Source organism: Rhinatrema bivittatum, chromosome 13 (assembly GCF_901001135.1).
Source record: "Rhinatrema bivittatum chromosome 13, aRhiBiv1.1, whole genome shotgun sequence".
NCBI classification, from domain to species: domain Eukaryota; kingdom Metazoa; phylum Chordata; class Amphibia; order Gymnophiona; family Rhinatrematidae; genus Rhinatrema; species Rhinatrema bivittatum.
In genome coordinates, this window is record NC_042627.1 from 77,727,686 (window position 1) to 77,749,884 (window position 22,199).

The 22,199-nt window shown below is 47.0% G+C and overlaps 1 protein-coding gene across 23 annotated transcripts in view; it reads left to right on the top strand.

Annotated features, from left to right (window-relative positions):
* LRRK1 (leucine rich repeat kinase 1) overlaps positions 1-22,199 on the top strand; it is a 195,782-nt gene that overhangs the window by 18,987 nt on the left and 154,596 nt on the right. For 22 of the 23 annotated variants that reach the window (XR_003852414.1, XR_003852404.1, XR_003852406.1 and 19 more), the window contains exons 3-7: positions 3,419-3,582; positions 11,788-11,959; positions 13,053-13,232; positions 15,723-15,871; positions 18,469-18,695. Coding sequence is in view for 6 of the 23 variants with exons in the window: in XM_029575179.1 (XP_029431039.1) it covers positions 3,419-3,582; positions 11,788-11,959; positions 13,053-13,232; positions 15,723-15,871; positions 18,469-18,695 (892 nt within the window). In the remaining 17 variants the exon portion in view is untranslated. The remainder of the gene's footprint in view (positions 1-3,418; positions 3,583-11,787; positions 11,960-13,052; positions 13,233-15,722; positions 15,872-18,468; positions 18,696-22,199) is intronic. The other variant, XM_029575184.1, reaches the window with a different exon arrangement.

Here is a 22,199-nt window from a genome sequence, read left to right on the forward strand (position 1 = left end):
GCCGTCGGGCAGAAGGACCTGGGTTTGATTCCCAGACCAGGTCTCTGGGGATGCTGCAGAGGCAGCACTTGCCATCCCCTTGTGGGAGGAAGTCCACGTCTGCTGGCCAGACCTGGGGTCCACGTTACCACATTCTGGAGGGATCCAGTGGCCTAGAACCATCACTGCATGGGCTTGGTAAGTTGGAGGATGAGATAAAAACAAGGGAGAGACCTGAATTGAAGGCTCATGGTGCTGTACCAGGCAGGTTCTAGTTGAACTGGAATCCCAAAGGAGCTTTATAATGGATTTTATAATTGATCTATAGTGCTTTCCTTTACCATCTGGATACAGGCTGGAACAGCTCCAGCCTTCCCATCCTATTCCCATGGACTTGACTATCCCTCAGGACGCACTGTAGTTCACTTACAGAGAGGCGCAGGGGACCTTATTAACACACAAGCAGCTTTTAACGGGACTCGGAGCAAAGAGCTTTCCCTGACATGAGTTGAACCTTCTGACTCCTGCTGCTGTTCGTCCTTCAGGAGCTCAGCAGAAGCCTGTCCTGGCAAGGATTTAATGGCTCGAACCTCTGGAGCCATCTAGGATATCTCAGCGACTTGGGTTGTGTTTAATAATTCATTCAGAGCGTGAGTCAGAATGTATTGGTAACTCAGACCTTGCATTATTCAAGGATATTTACTGCCAATTATAGATTTTTTGCTCTGTGCTAGGGTTTCGTGAAGAAAACATTTTATTTTTATAATGTGACCAAAAGTTGCTCCTCATTCTGTTGTAAGCAACAGACTAAGGACAGGATTTATTCCAGGTTGTGTGCTTGATTGAAAAAGAATTTTTTTTTTTTTTAAATTAGACCTTAAGAGTTTCCTGCAATAAAGCTGGGCAGATGGAAGGCATTTGTGATTTGTGCACATTGCCTCTCTGATTCCTAAGGAATATTCATGGATTGGCAGCAGGAGCAGTGTAGTGGGTCCTGGACTGCACGGAGACCCTTTCCTCCCTTCAGTTTGCTCCTGGAGGTGAAAGTAATGAAATAATCTGAGTAACCCATTTTTGGAAGCTATTACATACTGGAATCAGCTGCAAGGTAATGGCCTGCGTTTCTGCCGTGTGCTTACTTCCAGGTTTGGGTAGTGCATGCCTTACAAATGCATAGCTTTGAAAAAAAAAACAAACTGATTTTTCTCCTGTGAATTGTAGGCTGGAAAGATGTGGGGTTTCACTTTACGCAGCAGCTTTCATGTAATCTCTGTCCCAAAGTGCATCTAGGTCTTGAACGGGTAGATGTGAATCGGTTATTTACACTTTCAAATAATAGAAGGACTAGGGGGCACTCCATGAAGTTAGCACGTAGCACATTTAAGACTAATCGGAGAAAATTATTTTTCACTCAACGCACAATAAAGCTCTGGAATTTGTTGCCAGAGGATGTGGTTAGTGCAGTTAGTGTAGCTGGGTTCAAAAAAGGTTTGGATAAGTTCTTGGAGGAGAAGACCATTAAGGCTATTAATCAAGTTTACTTAGGGAATAGCCACTGCTATTAATTGCATCAGTAGCATGGGATCTTCTTAGTGTTTGGGTAATTGCCAGGTTCTGGTGGCCTGGTTTGGCCTCTGTTGGAAATAGGATGCTGGGCTTGATGGACCCTTGGTCTGACTCAGCGTGGCAATTTCTTATGTTCTTAGGCACCGAGTGGAAAGTGATGCTGCTGCCTCTGGGATACAAATGAAGTGCAGCTATTTGGGGGGGTTACCAAATGGTGCAGAGAAGGGCACCACAAATATGAAACTGAAACTTTGGGGGAAGATGTTAAGAAGGGGAGAGGCACACAGCAAGTTGCAGCGGTGGGACACAGTCTGTGAGCTCCAATCACCTGCTGGCACTATCATAAGCACGGATTCAAATATTCTGGTGCTAGGGTTGCCTCTGGTACTGTCGCTGATGGCAGTCAAAAAAGCAAGCAGAAGGTTAGGAATGATTCAAAAAGGAATAGAGAATAAAAAGGAAAATAGTATATTGCCTCTCTTTCGAGCCTTGGTGCGACTGGAGATGGTCTTCAGAGAGTTGCACAGAGGTTGTGTGTGAGTAGCATGGATGCATGTATGTGTGTGCCTGCAGTATCCCATGCAGGCACACACATCTAGGGGCATTCCAGGGCAGGGTGCACTAAGCGGTGTACATGCAGACATTATTAAACTTGTTTGCTAATTGTCGTGCAGCTGAAATCCAACTTTTCTTCTCACTGCAGTGTTTGGGTGCTCAACTGGTAGGGATCAGGGATGAGGCTGTAGGTGAACTGGTGAAGGTATTGTCGAACTGATGATTCCAAGTACATGTGCATACGTTTCTAAATACCTGCCTGTTAGGTGCATAAAATAGACGCGCATATCTTTATAAAGTGGGTAGTGAAAGTACATTTGCTGCTGCAGTACAATTTTCTGTATATGCTTTCAAGGCAGAAATAATCAGTATTTTATAAACTGCGCTGCTCCCCGCCCTTATAAATCTCTGCGCAGGCATTTGTGCCTCACACGTACTTTTGAAAATCTGGCTCTTTCAGCAATGCGGGCAGTTTTGTTCACCCATCTCAAAAAAGGTACAGCAGAACTAGAAAAGATCCAGAAGAGGGTGACAAAAAAAGATTAAGGGGATGGCACAACTCCTTCATGATGAGAGGCTGCGCAGGTTAGAAAGGAGAGACGGCTGAGAGAGGGGACATGAGAAGCCTATAAAATCATGAGTGGGGCAGAACGGCTAAATAAAGGACCGTTATTTACACTTTCAGAAAATACTGAACCTAACAACCCGCAGGTTTAAATCAAATGTAGAAAGTCCTTTTTTTTTCACTCGGTGCACAATCAAGCTGTGGAATCTGTTGCCAGAGGATGTGATCAAAGCGACGAGCGTATAGCAGGGTTTGAACAAGTTCCTGGAGGGAAGGTCTGTAACGCATTAGTCAGGTAGACTAGGGAAAGCCAGTGAGTGAGCAATATCCCAGAGAATGAGTAATCGGAAATACAGCTACTTGTGACCCAGACTGGTCACTGCTGGGGAAAGCTTGATGGACCTTAGTCTGACCCAGCATGGCATATTTTCTGTTTTTCGGGTTAACCTGTGGTGTTGATGGTATTCTATTGAAATACTCAAGTAGCCTGCTTTGCTAGGTGTGCTCACCTGTTGGGCTCTGCACCGGGCACAAGCTTGAGGCATTGTTAAGGTCCCATGGAAATGCATCCTCCGATACCCTGAGGCTTCATTAGAGCCACCGGTACCACAAGCTGGGGGCTAATTTGAAGGAGTCTAAAAATAGAAGTTGACTTGTCACTGAAATCTCCTGCCCATCAGGGGGTGACTTTGGCTATTATTAGGAAGGCAGAGCTGCCCAAACAGTAAGTAATTGTGATGTTTTATTTCTAAGGTACTGCGGACATGGGAGGCAAGCCGTCCACGCTGGGTAGTGTCTCCATCCCGCAGTCCCCTCTGCTAGAAAACATTAAGGCAGCTTACAAGGAGGACAACACCGGCAAGGCCCAAGAGCTGATCAGATCGGCCTGTGAGGGGACCCTAGCAAAGCCGGAAAAGGTAGGAGAGCAGGCGTCCTGAAGGTTATTCTCTCCCGTCGTGAGGTTTGCTGCTCCCCGTGAGTTTCAGTCCTTGTAAAGTGAAATTGCATAGTTTTAACTTAAATTGTTTGGGAGGCATTCCGTAGTCAGAAAGAGAAACCTAAGTGTGGGTCTGTGTCATTGGGTGACATCCATGTGTGTGTTTTCTGAGTAAGAGTCACTGATGTGTATTGGTGGTGAGAGCATGGGGCGAGCCAAACAGAGACCCAGGCTCCAGTCCTAACCCTGCTGCTTAATCTTGAGCAAGGAAGCTCTTCGGGGTCATGTGTTACAGAGTGCTGCTGGCATTGAGGAATAAAGGAATAATAAGAGGTATTCAAGGCTCTTAAAAGCTTTATTTCAGACTCAGGAAGCCTGGGATGCCGCAGCCATCGTCAAAGGGCATAAGTGAATGTGATGCTTCTTTTTACCGTAAGCCTCATATCTCAGGATCAATAAAGGGGGGTGGAGGATATTTTGTAATACTTTGGAGTTGACCTGGGGAGCGAGGATGCAGTTAGAATGGGCAGGCTGCCCACGGGAGGTAATGAAATAGGAGAGAGGCTCCATGGGGGCATGCTATGAGATACGGGCAGACACCTTGGCCCCTAGATTGGTAAAAATGTTGAATATCATGTTTGCAGGAGAATTGCTGCCGGACACAGTAATTCCAATAGTGTAGGTATGGTAGGGAGTAATCGCCTTCCAGTGTGGCTCCTGTGGGCCAATATCGATGTTACTTCATGATGTCATTAGCTAAAATGCTGGCTAGGAGGCTGGAAGAGGTTCCTTCCCCATACTATGTTTCATTATTTTTATTGAGTTTAAACATCAGAACAGTACTGTAGGGATTTATCTGATATTGTTTGCTCTGCACAGCACCAGGCAATATAATGAATACTCATTTATTTATATGCATTAGCCTGAAGCGGCTCGCAGCTTTCCATATGCAATCCAGTGTAACCACATAAGACAAACATCATTAATAAAATTGACAATAATAATATTACTTCAGTGGCATGGCCACAAGTGGGACTGGGTGGGCCATGGCCCACCCACTTTGGGCTCAGGCCCACCCAACCAGGGCTGTCTGACAGCGGAAGAGGGGCCACAGCAGCAGTGCCGTCACAGGATCCCATCCCTGTCGTGGCGGAAGTAGGAGTTTGGCTGTACCTAATGAAAAGGCCCCATGTGTGTGGGTGAAAATGAGAGCCTGGGTGTGAGTGTGTGTAGGGGGGGGAGTGAGAATAGGAGCCTGGGTGTGTATGTATGTGGGTGAGAATGGGAGCCTGAGTGTGTGTATGGATTAAAATGGGAGCCTGGGAGTGTTTGTGTGAGGGGTGAGAATGGGAGCCTGGGTGTTTTTGTATATGAGTGAAAATGGGAACCTGGGTGTGCATTTATGTATGCGAGAATAGGAGCCAGGGAAAGGGGTAAGAGAATGAAAGCTTGTGTTTGTGATAAAGCATGTGAGAGTGAAAGTTTGTGTGTGTGTGTGGTAGAGCATGTTAGTGTGAGAGCTTGTGTGTAGGTGTATAGTAGAGCATGTTAGTGTGAGAGCTCATGTGTAGGTGTCCGGTAGAGCATGTTAGTGTGAGAGCTTGTGTGTAGGTGTACGGTAGAGCATGTTAGTGTGAGAACTCGTGTGTAGGTGTACGGTAGAGCATGTTAGTGTGAGAACTCGTGTGTAGGTGTCCGGTAGAGCATGTTAGTGTGAGAGCTTGTGTGTAGGTGTACGGTAGAGCATGTTAGTGTGAGAGCTCGTGTGTAGGTGTACGGTAGAGCATGTTAGTGTGAGAACTCGTGTGTAGGTGTACGGTAGAGCATGTTAGTGTGAGAGCTTGTGTGTAGGTGTACGGTAGAGCATGTTAGTGTGAGAGCTTGTGTGTAGGTGTCCGGTAGAGCATGTTAGTGTGAGAGCTTGTGTGTAGGTGTACGGTAGAGCATATTTTGCAGTATGCATTTTTTTGCTGCTAATAAAAACTTTCTTCCCCAGATTCTAGTATAGTTTGTATTAAAGGCATATTCCCACACTTCATCAAATAAGAAACCTTGAACTTGCAAAGGAAGATGTGCTCCAGTTGTCATAGATAGGCGAAGTCATATTTTCTTCCAGAAACCCTGTTTATGAGGATAAGTCCAAAAGTAATGTCCCAATGTACCTTACATCTCGCCTGCACTTCATACATATGCCGGAATTAGATTAAATCGATGTGCCTGTTCCCACATTATACATAAGGACCAGAGGGGATTTGTCCCAGAAAAACAGGAGTCAAATAATATTAGGAGAGCCACAGACTGATCGTATTCTCCAAATATTAAAACAAGCCTTGCTTGTGTCCCTGAAGACCAAAAAGGCGTCTGTCTGACAGGATGGATTGAGCTTTTATGAAAGCGCCAACATACAGATTGGGTTTTGGGTGGAAGCTGTTTAGCCTTTGCACAGGAAAAGGTGATGGTAGCCCGGGTCTGAGGCACAGCCTTTCCATGGCGTCAAGGGCCTTAGTGGCCTGTAACATTAGAAGAGGAGATCCATTCCTTGGCTCGGCTCGTAGACCTAGAACCGAGCTCTGTCAAGCTGGAAAATGAATGTTTCATTGAGCCTGTGCTGCACGGGTAGGGCCATCAACTTATTTGTAATCTCTTTGGGGCAAGGACCCTGGCCAGCTCTTCCGCTGCCCCTTTTCCCTGGCTTGGAGAAGAAAGGATCCCTTTCGGGTCCCAGTGCAGGGGGGCAATAACTTCCTTCCTGAAATTTACTGGGAGAGGGGTAACCTCTGTCCACCGAATGCCCACTGGATTAGTGTCCAAAATTAAAGACTTTACTGTAAACACTGAGTGAATAATGGCCCAATAAATATGTTTCCAGCACCACAGTCTTCCTGGCTGTCTTTACAAATCCTTTTTCCTCTATCTGCACAGGAGTCTTTTAAGTACCAAGGGAGCTATCCACCCTCCTGGGTTTGGAAAAATGGTGGTCCCAGTGGGCAGAGCAACCCTTAGATGACCGGGAAAACTCCTGTCCTTGCACATAGATTAAATCCTCTCTCTCCCCAGGTGGATGTCCTCCAAATTGTAAACAGGTTCCTACTCACAGTTACTAGTTCTTTCCTTTTAACTCAGTGGGGATCCCTGTTGGGAGGGACCCTAGATGGAACTGCAGCTTCACAGGGCCTCCCAGATCTTAAAAAAAACCCAAACTTCTTCTGGCTCTCAAAAAGGAAATAACAGCGCAGTTGCCCCTTGCCACAGGTGTCCACCACTTCTGGGACAGAGGTCTTCCCTATCCCTGGGTGTCCTGAACACACAGGAAAGGCCCAAGTGTCCAGCAAGGCTCTTACCACATTAAAAAGTCCAAAAGCCAAAATATTTCCCAGGACGAGCACTCTGCACCTTGGGTGAAGGGTACAGCAGTGGAGCCCTCGACCCGTCCCGAAGGAGCCCAGGTAGGCCAAAAATCTAACGGAGGAAAAATCTCCAACCTTCTTGCTGAACCGCAAACTTAGACTGCCCGCAGAGTCCTTGGCAGAGCAGTGGGACGTCCCTTCCAGCAGCCTCGAGAGGAAGGGCTGAGCACGAATGAATCCTCCTCCAATTATCTCTCCCTCTAACTGCACGAGCTGGTAATCCCAAAGGATACCCCGGTTACATACATACGAGAGTTTGAATTTTAAGCTCCGTTTTTTAAAACTTTTTTTTATTTTAAAACAAGGGCGATACAGCACACGTTAATCTCGAGGAGTTTCAGGTAACAAGACGTACAACTTTAGTTGCAAATAGCTTACATTTTGCTTCTGACTTGGGACATAAAAAAACCCCCCAGATAAAATACTCAGGCATGTGGGTCCCAAAGCATTTATAGGGAAATCGTATTTAAAAGAATTCCTTTCCCTTAATATAAAAAAGCAGGCCGGAGCAGGTAAAGTGGCTGATTGGGTCGGATACAACAGTAAAACTGAGTGGTTTGCCTTGGCTTAATTTGCTTTTCAAAATACCAGCACTGAGTGTTCCAGGTAAGACTTCAAAGGACTCCAGAGATTCGTCTGGGGAGGGAGGGCAGCAAGCAGTGCGGGAGTGGCTTGTACGCTGTTGTGGCCCAATGGCATTTGGCAATTGATTATTGGCAAGCTAATGATGAGAAATCCCGGCTAGGATTGGGAAGGGAGATGTGGCAGAGATTGACGCCCTCTGATAATGGAAATGGGACAGACACCTGCAGGAATGGTCTCTACGGCCCATCCCCTCCACAGGTAAAACTGTGTCAGTAGTGCAGGTACCTTCGGCTGAATGTTTGGGGGCGTTCCCAGGACCGGGTTTGGCCGGGGAGGCATTTGCGCATTATTGTTTTGAATAATCCGTATTTGTTCCTTGAAAAGCTGCCCTTACATAAAAGGAGGTGGAAAATTGCGCAGGATCTTTTTTTTTCCTTGAGGGTAATAATCAAATTAAATCTATCTGCCTTGTTTTGTTTTGCTTGTTCCGGCAACCTCCATGGATAAAATTAGAAATGCGAGCGGTTTGATTACTGCCTGCGTGGCAGGGCGTAAATTAGCGACATCCTCATCACCTCCCTTCCAGCTGTGGGAGAATTTTACTCTCGAGGCAGGAAAGCTTTTGGACCCTTCTGGCTGATCATATCCCCCCAGAGCTAATGTAAAATTAAAAAATGTAAATTGGATCCATGCGATGTTTAAATGCTTACAAGTAAAAGGAACCAGAGATGACGATGACTGTGCACACGTAGTTAGAGGAACTTGGAAAGCATCGCCAAAGGGAATTCAGGCAAGGTAGAGATGGTATTTACCCCTGAACATTCACACAGGGTATTCGGTTGGTGAGGCCATGGTGAGAAAGGCACTCTTGCACGTGTACTGAGAGTGCCCACTAATGGAGAGGTCACGTCTTGGACTCGTGACGTTCCTCGAGTTTCTCCCCCATACGATCCCTCGGTGGTGCTTTACTGCAGGTAAACAGGTTCCCTTGATGACTCATTTTAGTAACCGCTCGGTGTACCGTAGCGAGATATTGGGAATCATTGCATGGAAGATTGGGTGGAGGCGGTGCATGGTACCGGTCCTCTATGGAAAGGATCGCCGTGTCAACCAGGGACAAATACCCTGAGTGGGCGATGGTGCAAGGTCCATTCCCACTGTGGTGCAGACGGCAACGTTGACTTATAAACTGGATGGGCTTGGAGAACAGAAATATTTATTGAGGGCTGGGGGCCCCACGAGGAGTGTGGTACAGGGTTGGGGACAGCAGTGCACAGGGACGTAAGGCAGGGACACGGGAAAGATTTCAGAATAATGTTCTGTTTTAGTATTCTTTGTGCCGGACACGACACTTTGAGTTTATAACCAACAACAAATGTTATTCAATAATGTGTGTACCTTAAGGTTTTTGGCCTGAAACGTGACGTTGGCAGGGCATTGATTGAGTTCATCTAAATGTGTCAAATAATAAGAGCAGACCTTAGCGCTGATGAGGCAGGAAGGAGCATGACGGCTGGGCCTTCTCAGGGGCACCTCGGTTTGCAGGTTATCCGAGAGCACTCTGCGTGATCTGGCTGAGGTCGCACAGAGCCCACAAGGCCATCTTTGGTTCTGTTTTCATGAAACGTGTTAATGATCTCACCTTGGTCACCTAATTGTTCCTTCTGAGTGCTGGACATACGTTTTCCTCTCTGGTAGTTACTTTACCCCCTGCTGAGGTCCCCAAACCAGCCAAGCATTCAGGGACCTTAAAAGCAGCAGGTTCACGGTACAGGTCCATTCTGCTAAATGTTTTCCTATGGTCAAAGGATTATCCTGTACGTTTCATTGAAAGAAAATATTTGGATATCAAAACTTAGTGACTGCCTTTGCAATTTCTGCTCCGATTCTGGGACACTATGTGCAAAATCCCATGCCTTCTCTTCCAGGGGCTACTAAATTGTGCTGTTGGACTAACCCAGGAATTGAGAATCTGAGAGCAGATTTAAGGTCTGCAAGGCACATGTGATCTGCTCATTTCCTGATGCAACACTGTGGAGCCAACCTGATCTCGGGCTTTACCCTTACATCTGCACGTGGGGGTCACCGTGCTGTTGACTATCTGGTGATTGCAGAACAAGAGTGGGGGTGGGTAGAGAGCAGGAGCAGGGTGCACCCCCCTGGGATTAGGGTAGAGGCTGCACATGGTTACTCCATAGGCTTCCCCGCCACCCCTGTGGTCTCATGCATGTGGTGAACGAGTCAGGAGCACATACCTGCAATGTTCTCACACGCCGAGCATCCAGCTCTGGTCCTCCCGGGCAGGAAACACCAGGTCTGTGAAATATGCAAATAAACAACATTCTCCCACCGGAGCTGTTGTGTGCTGATAACGACTCCTGAATATTAGCTGTGAATGTTTTGAAACAGCACAGCTATATGAGAAGCAGTAGCCTAGTAGTTAGAGCAAGGGGCTGCAGACCAAGGTTCAAATGCCGCTTCTACTGACATTTCATATAACCTGGATAAGTCACTTTATCTCCCATTGCCTCCGGTACCCACTTAGACTCTATAAGGCCACTGTTCAGCCATTCTCTGGTGAGCAACTTAGCCATATAAACCTGTTTGGCTAACTTGGCCCATCTGCGCCATGGAATACACTCAGCCGGAATTAACCAGATAACTTGGCTCTGCCTCAGAGAATCCCCATCCCACTGCTTGCTTATCTGGCTAAGTGCAGCTGAATATTCATACAGCGCCATTTAGCCACTATGTCGTAACTTAATCAGGTAAGTGGCACTGGTTATCAACCTCTAAGCTCTTTGGAGAAAGCACTTATGCTACCTGAAATTGGAAAGGCGGTCTAGAAGTAAAAATAAAATACAGACTGATGTACAGCTGTGCGGGAATTCGAATGGCCGTGCTGCGGTCAGTTCCTGCTGACGTCAGCTGGGACCTAGGAGAGAGCTTCCACATGAGTGACCGGGCCCGGTGGGTGTGAGAGGTCAGCCAGCGAATGCAGTAGAGAGGAGCGCCTTGAAGACCATGAGAGGGCTGGTGAGGGAAGAGACGCTGGGATTTTATTCCAGACCTGGAGAGAGAGCCCCCCGTGAGAGACTGTTAGCTGGGGTGACTGGCGTTGTTCGCATGCTACTTTAACATCCATTGCATGGATCAGCAGAGTGAGTGACGAGTAAATATTTAAAATGAATTTCGTAGTGAGCTTTGTTACTCTTCACTTTCTGACCGTGGTGTGAGGTAGTGGGGAAAAGCGCTCCCTAAGTCGCAGGGCTAGATACTTAGGTTCAGTACCAGCAGGGGGTGTTTCATGTCTTCCGGGGAGAAGAATTGTTTAAAAAAACCTAATTTAAAGGTCAACTTTGCCCTGCTGCTCTCCGATGCCTAGGGACCGACTTATGGAGCATGTTCGCCTTTGGCCCGGAATAGGAGAGACAGTGCAGATGAGGATGGAAGGAGGGTAAGCTGCTTTCCTGGCGTTTAAGGACCTGCACGAGTTGAGGAACTGATACCTCGCTGCCCTCAGCAGGTCTTAAGCTCCCAGGGTGAGTGCCTCCTAGCAGTTTCTCCTTTTAAAGAAACGAACTTTGCTATAAAAACTGGACAAAGCTTCTTAGCTCCTCACCGTTAGGAGACCGTTAAGGATGTGGCCTTTGAGGGCTGAGTGGCTTTAATTGTCCGTCCTGCGTTCGTTCTGCCTGAATGTTTATTTTGCTGTCAGTTTTTCTGATTTTAGGGCTTGGAAATTGATAAACTGTGCTGTGTAAATCACATCCGCTTGACGGGGTTACCTCTTGCTTTGAGCTTTTTTTTTTTTGTTCCAAGCGAGGCAGAAACATTTAAAATAAATAAAAGAATGGAAGTTTTTATCAAACGGCACAAGCAATGCTTCATTCCTCACGGGCGCAATCTGTCTCCGAGAAAGCGTAAGCAGTGTCCGAAAACAAACTGGGGGCTGGTCTTGTGGCTCTGGTCGCGGAGGTGCTGGAGGAGGGCCAGGCTGCTTTGACCCACATCTGCTGGCAGATGTGACAGCATTGGGGAAGGGGGGTTACGCCTCCAGCACCTCGGCCAGCAAAGGACGCCGAGACGCAGGCAGCCAATGGGATGGGGAGAAGCCGCATTAAATACTTAAACTGCTGTGGGGGGGAAAAGGAGAAACCCGAGATAAGACGTCTTGTCTGCTCTCTTCTCAGTGCCAGTTTCTGAGCGTGGCAGCTGCTTTCGGGGACGTGCGGACAGTGCGGTATCTGCTCCAGGAGGCTCGGGTGGAATTGCCAGCAGAGCCAGACGATGACAACCCGGCTGTGGTGGCTGCACACTCTGGTCACGTGGGGACCGTGAAGGAGCTGCTGGACTCTCTGTCAGGTAACCTGGGGGTCACCAAATCAAGGGTGAAGGCAGGGAATAGCCTGTGATTCCCAGAAAGGAGGGATGAAGGATTTTGGCTGCTTCAAACGGACAGCGTTCAGTGGGGAATTACAACTCCATCTAGCAAGCAGTGGCACAGCCCTGCAGCTCTCACTGCAGCTTTCCCGGCGTTCTGAAGTTTCTGAATCTCGACTTTGATTTCCTTTGTGGCCCTCCCTTTATTGACTGGCGGAGAGCTGAGGCAGAGCTGGGGGTCCAGACCAGCCCCCACCCGGCCACCTCTAGCCAGACCTCTCGGACCCTGCTCTATCTAGAAATAATTTTATACTTATTTATTTATTTAACTCATTTCATTTCATTTAATAGAATTTATTAAACGCCCAACACAAAAAAGGCCTGGGCGATATACATAGAAACATACATAATAATGAAAAATAAAAAAACAGACATTACACTTATAAATATCAGATTCCATAGGAACCATACCACATTATACCAAACAAACATGAGAAGGTTATCCCTATTCACTAAATACAATATCACGGTAAGACAATGAAAGGGATTAAACAATTCACACTTCCATAGGTTCACATTAATATTATCAAACGGGGACATTATCCTTATAAAGTATTAAACACACGAGTCAACAAATAACTCTTAAATGCCATCTTAAATTTTTTGACATCTTCCAACTCCCGGATTTCAAAAGGGATGAGATTCCATTGGACTGGAGCCGCGACAGAAAAAAAAAGTTTCTCTAGTATTAACAAGTCGTGCCTGTCTAACTGTAGGAATTTCTGTGTATTCTGCCCAGACCGCAGTTGGAAAAAATGGTTTACGATATAAACATGCACAAGAGCAAAACAAAATAAATGAAGTGTCCCAGAATATCATAAAAAATTAAAGCAAATGACAAACATAAAACAAAACTGAGAAAACAAGATAAAAACATACAATAAGCCAGAAGGCTCAGCCCCGTTCTAACATTTATGGCAAGCAGGGATTATTTTTATGAAAAATGTTCATTTCTGCTCAGAAACAAGGGTGGATTAGAATTTGGATGTAAATTACAATTCTGCTGTTTTGCTAGATCCCTGCGCTTGCAAGCAGCTGCTGAACTGGATGCTGGCCATTGCCTGTCAGCAAGGCCATCTGGAAGTGGTGAAGCTCCTGGTGCTGACATACAGTGCTGACCCCGACTTCTGCGCAGTGCGAGGGAGCGAGTTCCCAGTCCTTCGGAAACTGCCTCTATACGCGGCGATCATGGCAGGTATTGTGCGCAGCTCTTCATGTAAGTAGCCTTAGTGGCTTTTATGCTAGGTGCTGCCTGCTGTGTTGATAATGGCTTCGGGTTTGGAGCGGCGACTAGAGCAGGAATGTGTCAACCTTCACAGACACGCTTGTAGCCGCTCTGAAAGGAGCCCTTCCTTACTTTTGAAATTCTTGATTGCCATTGGCCTCGCAGGGGAGTTAGCTGAGATCCTGGTGGAGCTGGTACCTACCGCCATCTCATCAAAGCTGGTTTACGTCTAAAGGTAGACAGGTGTGTGTTTGAAGAATGAACAAGAGCTTTGACCAATGGATATGAGCGAGCCCAAGCTGACTACATTCCCAACATGAGTTTTAAACTCTGCGTGGACTCCTCCACCTTTTACAATAATTTATTGGAAGACCAGGATATGATCCCCCAACCACCTTCACCTCCCTCCGGACAACAGAATGCGGAGGAAGGGGTCAAGCCATGTAGCACCTGTTTTTGAAATCACTCCACCGGTTTCCAGTTGAGGAGAGAATTAAATCTAAGACTGCATTGTTAATTCGTAATGTGCTTAAGATGGACTCGCTCCTATGGGTTCACGTTTCCCCTGGCCAAGCGTTATGGTCATCTCCGAGAGGAACATTAGATGTGCCATCGATGCGGCAGGTTCGACTGGCTGAGTCTTGTGGGAGACTCTCTCTCTTTTTTTTTTTTTATGGTTGCCGGCCCACTTCTATGGAACTCATGGCCCGTGGTCTTAAGGACCATGCAATGTACGAAACCTTCAACAAAATTGCTAAACACTCACCAGTCCTGGCAAGCTTCGGGTTGCTGAGGGCATGAATTCAGGTTCGAAGTGTTCAGGCCCGCTGCTTTATACTTTGAATCATTTTGTTTCTGTTTTTAAATTTTATTCATCCTGTGAGCTGCCTGAAGCTTTGTATAGGCGGAATGTAAATGTCTGTAAATGAATAAATAAGCCACATACATGTTGGGGGTTAACAGCATTCCCCAGCAATGTCTGTAATTGTGACACGGAGATCCTTTGTGCACTAAATAACGTTTTTTGGCACACGAGTAGAGAACGTCTGCTGAAGTACAGTGCAGATTTTTTTTTTTTTTTTTACTCACGCTTATTACATGGAGGGCTGTAGCTGTTGAATAAACCTGCGCTCCCATACCTGCTGCCTGTCCTCACTCATTCCGGGTGACAACAGAACAACTGGGTCCATGCAAGTATTTCCAGCTCCTTTTCTGGTAAGCTGATCAGCTGTCTGATGATTTCGGCAGATGGCTGGAGCTCCGGGGGCAGGAAAGACGAGTTCTCTCAGCATGCAAGCTCCTGCAAACTACAGAGGAAATAATTTGAATTAAAAATGATTTTCCCATTGTTGGGGGGGGGGGGAGGGTGTATAACTCAATATTTTAGCTCTGTAGGTACTCGGAGAACTGATTTTAAATTGCCAGCCATGCTGAAATGCATCTGCAGAAGAGCAGCTGGCAAATTTTATTTTTATCCGCTGACACTCTGTCAGTAAGTGCGAACTCTGCTGTGATGCAGCTCCGTGGGCGATAAAATAAATTTGCACATTAAATGTAGGGCGCAGACATAAAAGTAGAGACGACGGGATTCTTCAGCAAGCTCTCGGTGCTTCAGGTGGGCCCATAGTGCAGCGAGGTTCCGATTGGCTTTTCATTCTCGGGGATGGATTCTGGACTTTTTCTGAATGTAGTGCACAGAGCTCCTCAGTAACACTATATACCCGTCGACTGGCAGAGTCTGATCTGGCGCAGCTGGTTTACTGACCGTGCTTGCTTCTGGCTCAGGAGTCCGGAGTTAGCTTGGGAATGTCCTCTGGTGAGAACATTCTGCATTTCTTTTTTAACTCATATTTACAAATTTATGTTTGTTTGAAGGGAACGAATGCATCATGTCGGGTTTCACGTCTCCTCCAGCAAGTAGGAAGTCTCGCCCTTTATTCGTTAATTCACTGTCTCACTTTTGAATTGCTCTAACTGGAATTTGGTGCAGCATCGCCCTCCCTGGAAGCACAGCGGCGTTGGGTCCCAAATTCCCTCACACGGGATGGGGGCATCTGATTGGCCCCCGCTGTGCATGTGATGCTGCTTGGGAAGTCAGACTCTCGTGTGGAGCATCGCTCCCCCTGTGTGTGTGTGTGTGTGTGTGTGTGTGTGTGTGTGTGTGTGTGACAGATTCTGGATAAGGGCAAACCGTCTGTGCTAGGTGCAGGCTGGAAATGTTGCTTCCTGGATGCTGGCTGCAGTTTTCTTTCTGTTTTTAGGATCTGGCTTATTTTATTACTGCCAGCGTTGTGCTGCTTGAATCGACAGCTGGAAAATCAAAACCCATGGCTCATGCCAGTTCCCATTTTTCAACCTGAAGTCATCCACTTTGGCGCTTCCCAAGTTCCCCACAGCGTCGCTCTTAGGCGAAGAGGCCACCTTGTCCTGTCCTAACTTGTCTTTCATCCACTCCCACAGGGAATGAAGACATAGCTGACTTCCTGCTTCAGAACGGTGCCTTTTTCTGCTCTTATGTCCTGATGGACAATCCTGACTTGAGTAAGATGCTGCTGAGAAAAACGTGCACGGAGACTGGCGAACAAGTCCGAGATGCCTCCCCGGAGACAGTAAGTAGGTGGTGGGCAGCTGGCGCTGAGTCCTGATCTGCCTCTCTCCCTCCTGTCATGGGAGTGCATGGCTTACGTTTGATATTCATCAGCAATCAGGACTGCAGAGCAGTGCTCTTATCACAAATGCTAAAAGGATGTTGCATAACCGAGAGAGAATTAAGCTGAGTTTCGCAGGTCAGGAAGTATTTATTTCCCCAGTGCTGGGCTTCAGAGGCAGGTGAACGTTGAAGTTTGTTTTTGTGGAATCACAGTGGGGGGAAGGACCTCCCTGTTAGGCATGAACAAAGGACACCCCAGAATTAATGTACGACTGTTGATGGCTTTGTATTTGTCAGCGACCGTGTCCAGAGGACGTGGCAGTGCCAGTAAGATGCAGTAATTGTTCCCGTTTGTAGCTGGCGTTCGGGGACTCGGATGCAGACGCCGTTCTCGTCACTGGGGCTCTGTATTGCACCAGAAGGTTCCGCTCCATGCTGAGGAAACGCCTGCATTTTAAGAAAAACATATTTCCATCTTTTAATTACATCTGGAAATGGGAAACCTAGAAATAGGCAGCAGAAACCTCCGGGCCCATCTGGCAAGGCCATGTTTCCGCATCTGCAGTGCAGTACCACAGAACCTATGGATCTGCAGCTTTCCTGTTACTTTCTCACTGCCGCAGGTCTGAATTCTGATACCATATTTTGGGCACAATTTCCAAACAGATTTCTGTGGGCGAACAGGTGTTTACTGGTGAAAAATCACTCTGTACAAATTAACTTCCCCCCTCTGTCGATAGAGTGGCTACTTCTCCTCATGGCAGGGGGGGGGGGGAGAGATGGAGCAGGGGGCAGGGCTAGAGTGGACAAAACTGAAGTAAGAACATAAGAAATTGCCATGCTGGGTCAGACCAAGGGTCCATCAAGCCCAGCATCCTGTGTCTGAGGCCAAACCAGGCCATAAGGACCTGGCAAGTACCCAACACTAAGAAGATCCCATGTTACTGATGCAATTAATAGCAGTGGCTATTCCCTAAGTAAACTTGATTAATAGCAGTTAATGGACTTCTCTTCCAAGAACTTATCCAAACCTTTTTTGAACCCAGCTACACTAACTGCACTAACCACATCCTCTGGCAACAAATTCCAGAGCTTTATTGTGCGTTGAGTGAAAAAGAACTTTCTCCGATTAGTCTTAAATGTGCTACTTGCTAACTTCATGGAGTGCCCCCTAGTCCTTCTATTATCCGAAAGAGTAAATAACCGAGTCACATCTACCCGTTCTAGACCTCTCATGATCTTAAACACCTCTATCATATCCCCCCTCAGTCGTCTCTTCTCCAAGCTGAACAGCCCTAACCTCTTCAGCCTTTCCTCATAGGGGAGCTGGGATTTCATTTTGCAGTCCTGGAGCTTTTCTGTACCCTGCACGCCTTGCACCTGTAAGAGTACGAGAGGTGGGAGACCCTTTCAGCACTCGGAGCTTCACGGGGAGTTTTTTTTGAAGGTCAACTTGCAGGCCCTCTGTGGGGAGCCTGAAAATTGGCCACCTTGGGAGTAAATTTGTCACTGCCCGCATAGATTTAAGGTCCTTTACCTGCAGATGGAACATGGATTTTCAGAGGGAAAGCACCTGCACAGTTTCCCTTTTGAAAATTATCCCTAGCCCCCTCCCCGTGAATGCCGGGGAAAGTGCACACAGGCAGGACCCCCCTGCAGGTCTTTTACCCATGGTTTCACCTGCAGAAGTGACCCTCTCCAAGTCCACTGACACCGCTGTGAGCTGAGGAACTGCAGCCTGGTATTCAGGATATCCACTCTGAATATTCACGTGATGTAAAAAGCGGGGTTATTCTGAAACTTTCAAGGATGACAGATATCGGGAACTAATGTCCCTACATCATGCACCGAAATTCTGATTATTGTCCCTTTTTTTTGCTTCTGCTTTCATTGGGCAGACCGAATGGGCATCCTATTCTATGTTTTTTTTTCAGTTTGGCATTGCAGAAATGCTGCCTTCTCATCCTGTTGCTTGCACTTTGCAGCCTGTGCATCCCAGTGGCTGTTCATTTAATGCTCCTCCTGTCTGGAGATGGGTCACAGCCCCCCAGGTCATGATTCCAGTCCCCCAGAGCAGTAACTAGAGCCAGAAGCTAAAGCTGTTTCTCATTCGCCCGCTGCCCTCTGGTGCTGCAGCTGCTGAACAGCAGAGCTCGGGGTCTTTCCCTCGCCCTCTCTGTCCGTGGTAAGCAGATGGGGACTTTTGAAGAGGCCCATGTGAGTCTCTTCAGCATTTCAGTTTGGAGTTTATCGCAGACGTGGGAACTGTGCTGCCTGGCAAACTAAAGTGCAGGTTCAAAATAACGTCTTGGGTTGGAAAGAAGCAGGCTTGTGGAGTTCATCACAGCACGGGAGATGCACAGAGGATGGTAAACTGCGGGGAAAGTGAGGGCAAAGCCAGAAATCGCGAGGAGTCTGTGGCACTGCAGCATGCGGGGATAATGGGCGGACGGGCTGGGCCTTGGAGCCACTCCGGGTCGCAGCCTTAGAACAGCTTAGGCGGGAACCCCCTGTGCTGTGAATCAGCCTCCTGCCCGTTCTTCTCTTCTCCCGCAGGCGGTGTGCGTGAACTGGGCAAACCTCCGTCTCCCCTGGGTGGACCTGGATTGGTTCATTGATATTTCCTGCCGGGTAACGGAGCTGGATCTGTCTGCCAACTGCCTGACCTCGCTGCCCTCTGTGATTCCCTGGGGACTGCTCAGACTCCAGAGGCTCAACCTCTCTGGCAACCAGCTGACCTCGCTGCCCGGCGTGCAGTCCTCGGATGAAATCCTGTGCAGCAGGTGAGCGGCTTCCTGTAGTGCAAGAGACGGCAGAGGTAAGCGAGCGACAGCTTCTTGTGGCTCCTGTGAGGCCTCACGTCCTGTTTACTGCTGAGAAGTGCTGGAAGGTCCTGCGGGAAGGAATGGGTCAGCATCCTGATGTATAGTTTTGGGCTTGTACGGTATTTATGGTGAGGCTGGCCTGTTTGAATCAAGGCTCCTGACGCTCTGTGCTGGCGTTCTTAGTGCACCACCATTTTGCATATTACCACACACATGTTTTGTGTCGGGGATTATTTTTGGTTTTTTTTTAAGCAAGAGTTTTAATCCTGCTTTAGCAATGGTCGTAACATAATCATGTACCCAGTGAGGGCAAAAGAAAAAAAAATGTGCGTTTAGGAAGCACATTTTAGCGATCAGAAATTAATGCCTGCCCGGAGCAGGCGTTAATAGCTGAGCGCTGCTAAAACCAGTACAGAAAAGCAGAAAAAAACTGCTTTTCTGTACTGCCTCCTACTTCATATCGTTCCACCCCTCCCCAAGTGCTTGTTTTCCTCCGTCCCCCAGCCACCTCCTGGCCCTTTCCCAGCCTCCCTTCTCACCCCCCTCCCCATTCCCATCTTACAGTGTTCAGTGAAGCCAAGCCAGCAGGGCAGCAGAGCACATGCAGCAGTGCCCAGAAACCTTCCTTGGAGGGGGGGGTTATTGCATGGCTTTCGTGCTCCTCCGCTCCTTTGGAGGTGTTGGCAGCGCACTTTCCCTCTCTGTGGCTTTCGGCTCTCCGGGCTGGTTTGGGCTCCTTATGGTGGTGATCAGCCTCACTTTTCACCTCTTCCTCTCTGCACGTGTTTGGACCCCTCTCAGGGTGGTGAGCAGCTGCACTCTTTCCCCCCTCCTCCGTGGGGGCCACAGTCTTTCCATCCTCTGGGCAGTGTGGGATCAGGCAGCAGTCTCAGAGGTGAGGTCAGGTTGTGTCTCCCTTTTGACAGAACCCTTGTGAGGGTGTGAGGTCCGCGGGCCATGGCTTCCGAGCCAGTGCCATAGGTCTCTGTTGATCTCTGACGTTCCCTTCACTATCCCATAATATCTTCATGCACTGCTTGTAGTGCCTGAGCTGCAGCGCACATTCTGAAGCCAAGTGAGCTGATACTACACGCTTTCAGACCTCAAACAGTGGATTTACTTCACATCCTCATGCTGAGTAAAGAGAGAGTTTCAGAAATATCTTTTTTTTATTTTAAACTGAAAAAAAAAAAAATTACAAGAAACGGGATTACCTTTGGTTTCCTGGAGTTTTTCACAACCATAAACCAAGTTTGCTGGTTTGTGCATAAATATTTCCCAGAATCAATCAATGTAAATAGCCGTGAATTTAGAATAAAAAATTTTGTTTAACCAGTACAAAAAAATGTTTGTGCGTGTTCACGGAGCTACAGTGCTGCCTGAATTTACTGTGTGTGAATGGCAGTCCTGTTGTGCTGTGGCCGTGGTCAGTGTCCACATGGTGGCAGTGCTGCTCCACTCACGATGGCTTTCAAACCAGACTTCTACTTTTCAAGCAGCAAGAATAGAGAATTTGTTTTAGATATAACGTAACTGTCAGTTAAATTCTCATTGAAGTACATATTTACATCCTGAGGAGATATTTGTGTTTGAAAGTTTTTTTAAACCCTTTTCTACTTGAATACTTCCCACTATAATGAATCTGAATCAGAGGCTGCTGCTGTGCGGATCTTCATCAGAGCCCCTTGCAGGCATCACACTGATACATGTAAAACATGAACAGAGCATGGATAACTGAAGAGCATATATTCATCAGAGCCCTATGTAGGCATCACACTGATACATGTAAAACATGAACACAGAACATAAGAAATTGCCATGCTGGGTGAGACCAAGGGTCCATCAAGCCCAGCATCCTGTTTCCAACAGAGGCCAAACCAGGCTATAAGAACCTGGCAAGTACCCAAACACCTAGAAGAGCAGATTTTATTTTTATTTTATTTATTTCCGATTTTTATATACCGGCATTCGAGACAGCAGTCACATCATGCTGGTTCACATAGAACATGGGTGCATAGTAAACATAGTAAACATAACTATAACGATGGTGCTGAAAAGGCAGTTACATATAACAGGGTGATAAGAACTTGGCTGAGAAGAAAGAGAAAGGACAGGTTATTAATTCACACAGGTAAATGATAGAGGATATGGTTAAACAAGGTGTAGTTGGAGATTAGTTGACCATGTTGGCATCCGGGAAAGCTTGAATGAATATCCAGGTCTTTAGTCTTTTTTTGAAGGTTGAGATGCATGGTTCTGTTCTGAGATTTGAGGGGATGGAGTTCCATAACGGTGGAATGGCTGTAGAGAAAGCCCGGTCTCTTAGAGTGCAGTGTCTAGTAGATTTGGACGGTGGTACCTGTAGCGATCCCTTGTATGCATCTCTTGTCGGTCTTGACGAATTGTGTAGTCGGAGAGGGATCTGTAGGTCAATGGGAGCCAGTTGGTGGATGATTTTGTATGTGGTAAGAATGGCCTTGTATATTATTCTAAAGTGTATAGGTAGCCAATGGAGGTTCTTTAGAATGGGGGTTATGTGGTCCCTTCTCCTGGTATTTGTCAGAATTCGTGCAGCTGCATTTTGCACCATCTGGAGCGGTTTAGTGTATGAAGCGGGAAGGCCGAGTAGGATGGTGTTACAATAGTCTAATTTTGAAAAAATGATTGCTTGTAGAATGGTTCTGAAATCTTGGGCATGGAAAAGAGGTCTAATTCTTTTCAGCACTTGTAGTTGGTAGAAACAGTCTTTGGTGGTTTTGTTAATGGTGGCTTTGAAATTCAGGCGATTATCAATTAGGACTCCTAGGTCTCTCACTTGTGTGATTGTTGGCGTGGCTTGTTGTGCAGAGGTGATGGTGCTATTTTCTGAGGCGATGAGCAGGAGTTCAGTTTTGCTGGAATTTAATACCAGGTTTAGGCTGGTGAGGAGGAGTTTAATTTTTTGAAGGCATGTATCCCAGTAAGCCAGAGTTTGTGCGAAGGAATCCTTAATGGGTATCAGGACCTGTATATCGTCCGCGTAAAGGAAGTGTTTGAGGTTAAGGTCGGTGAGAAGTTGGCATAACGGTGTAAGGTAAATGTTAAATAAAGTAGGAGACAGGGAGGACCCTTGTGGGACTCCTACTGACGACGGGTGTAGAGAGGATTCTTTGTTCTGGATCTTGACCTTGTATCCTCTATTGCTGAGAAATGATATGAACCAAGATAGTGCTGTGCCTGAGATGCCTATGGCGGTTAACTGGTTAATGAGTAGGGAATGATTGACGGTGTCAAAGGCGGAAGAAAGGTCCAGTAGGATCAGTAAGAAGGCTTGACCTTTATCGAGGCCCAGGATGAGGTGATCCGTTAAGGAAATGAGGAGGGACTCCGTGCTTAGTGTTTTGCGGAAACCGTATTGTGATGGGAATAGGAGGTTGTTTTCTTCAATGTAGTTTGAGAGTCGGGTGTTCACCAGTTTCTCCA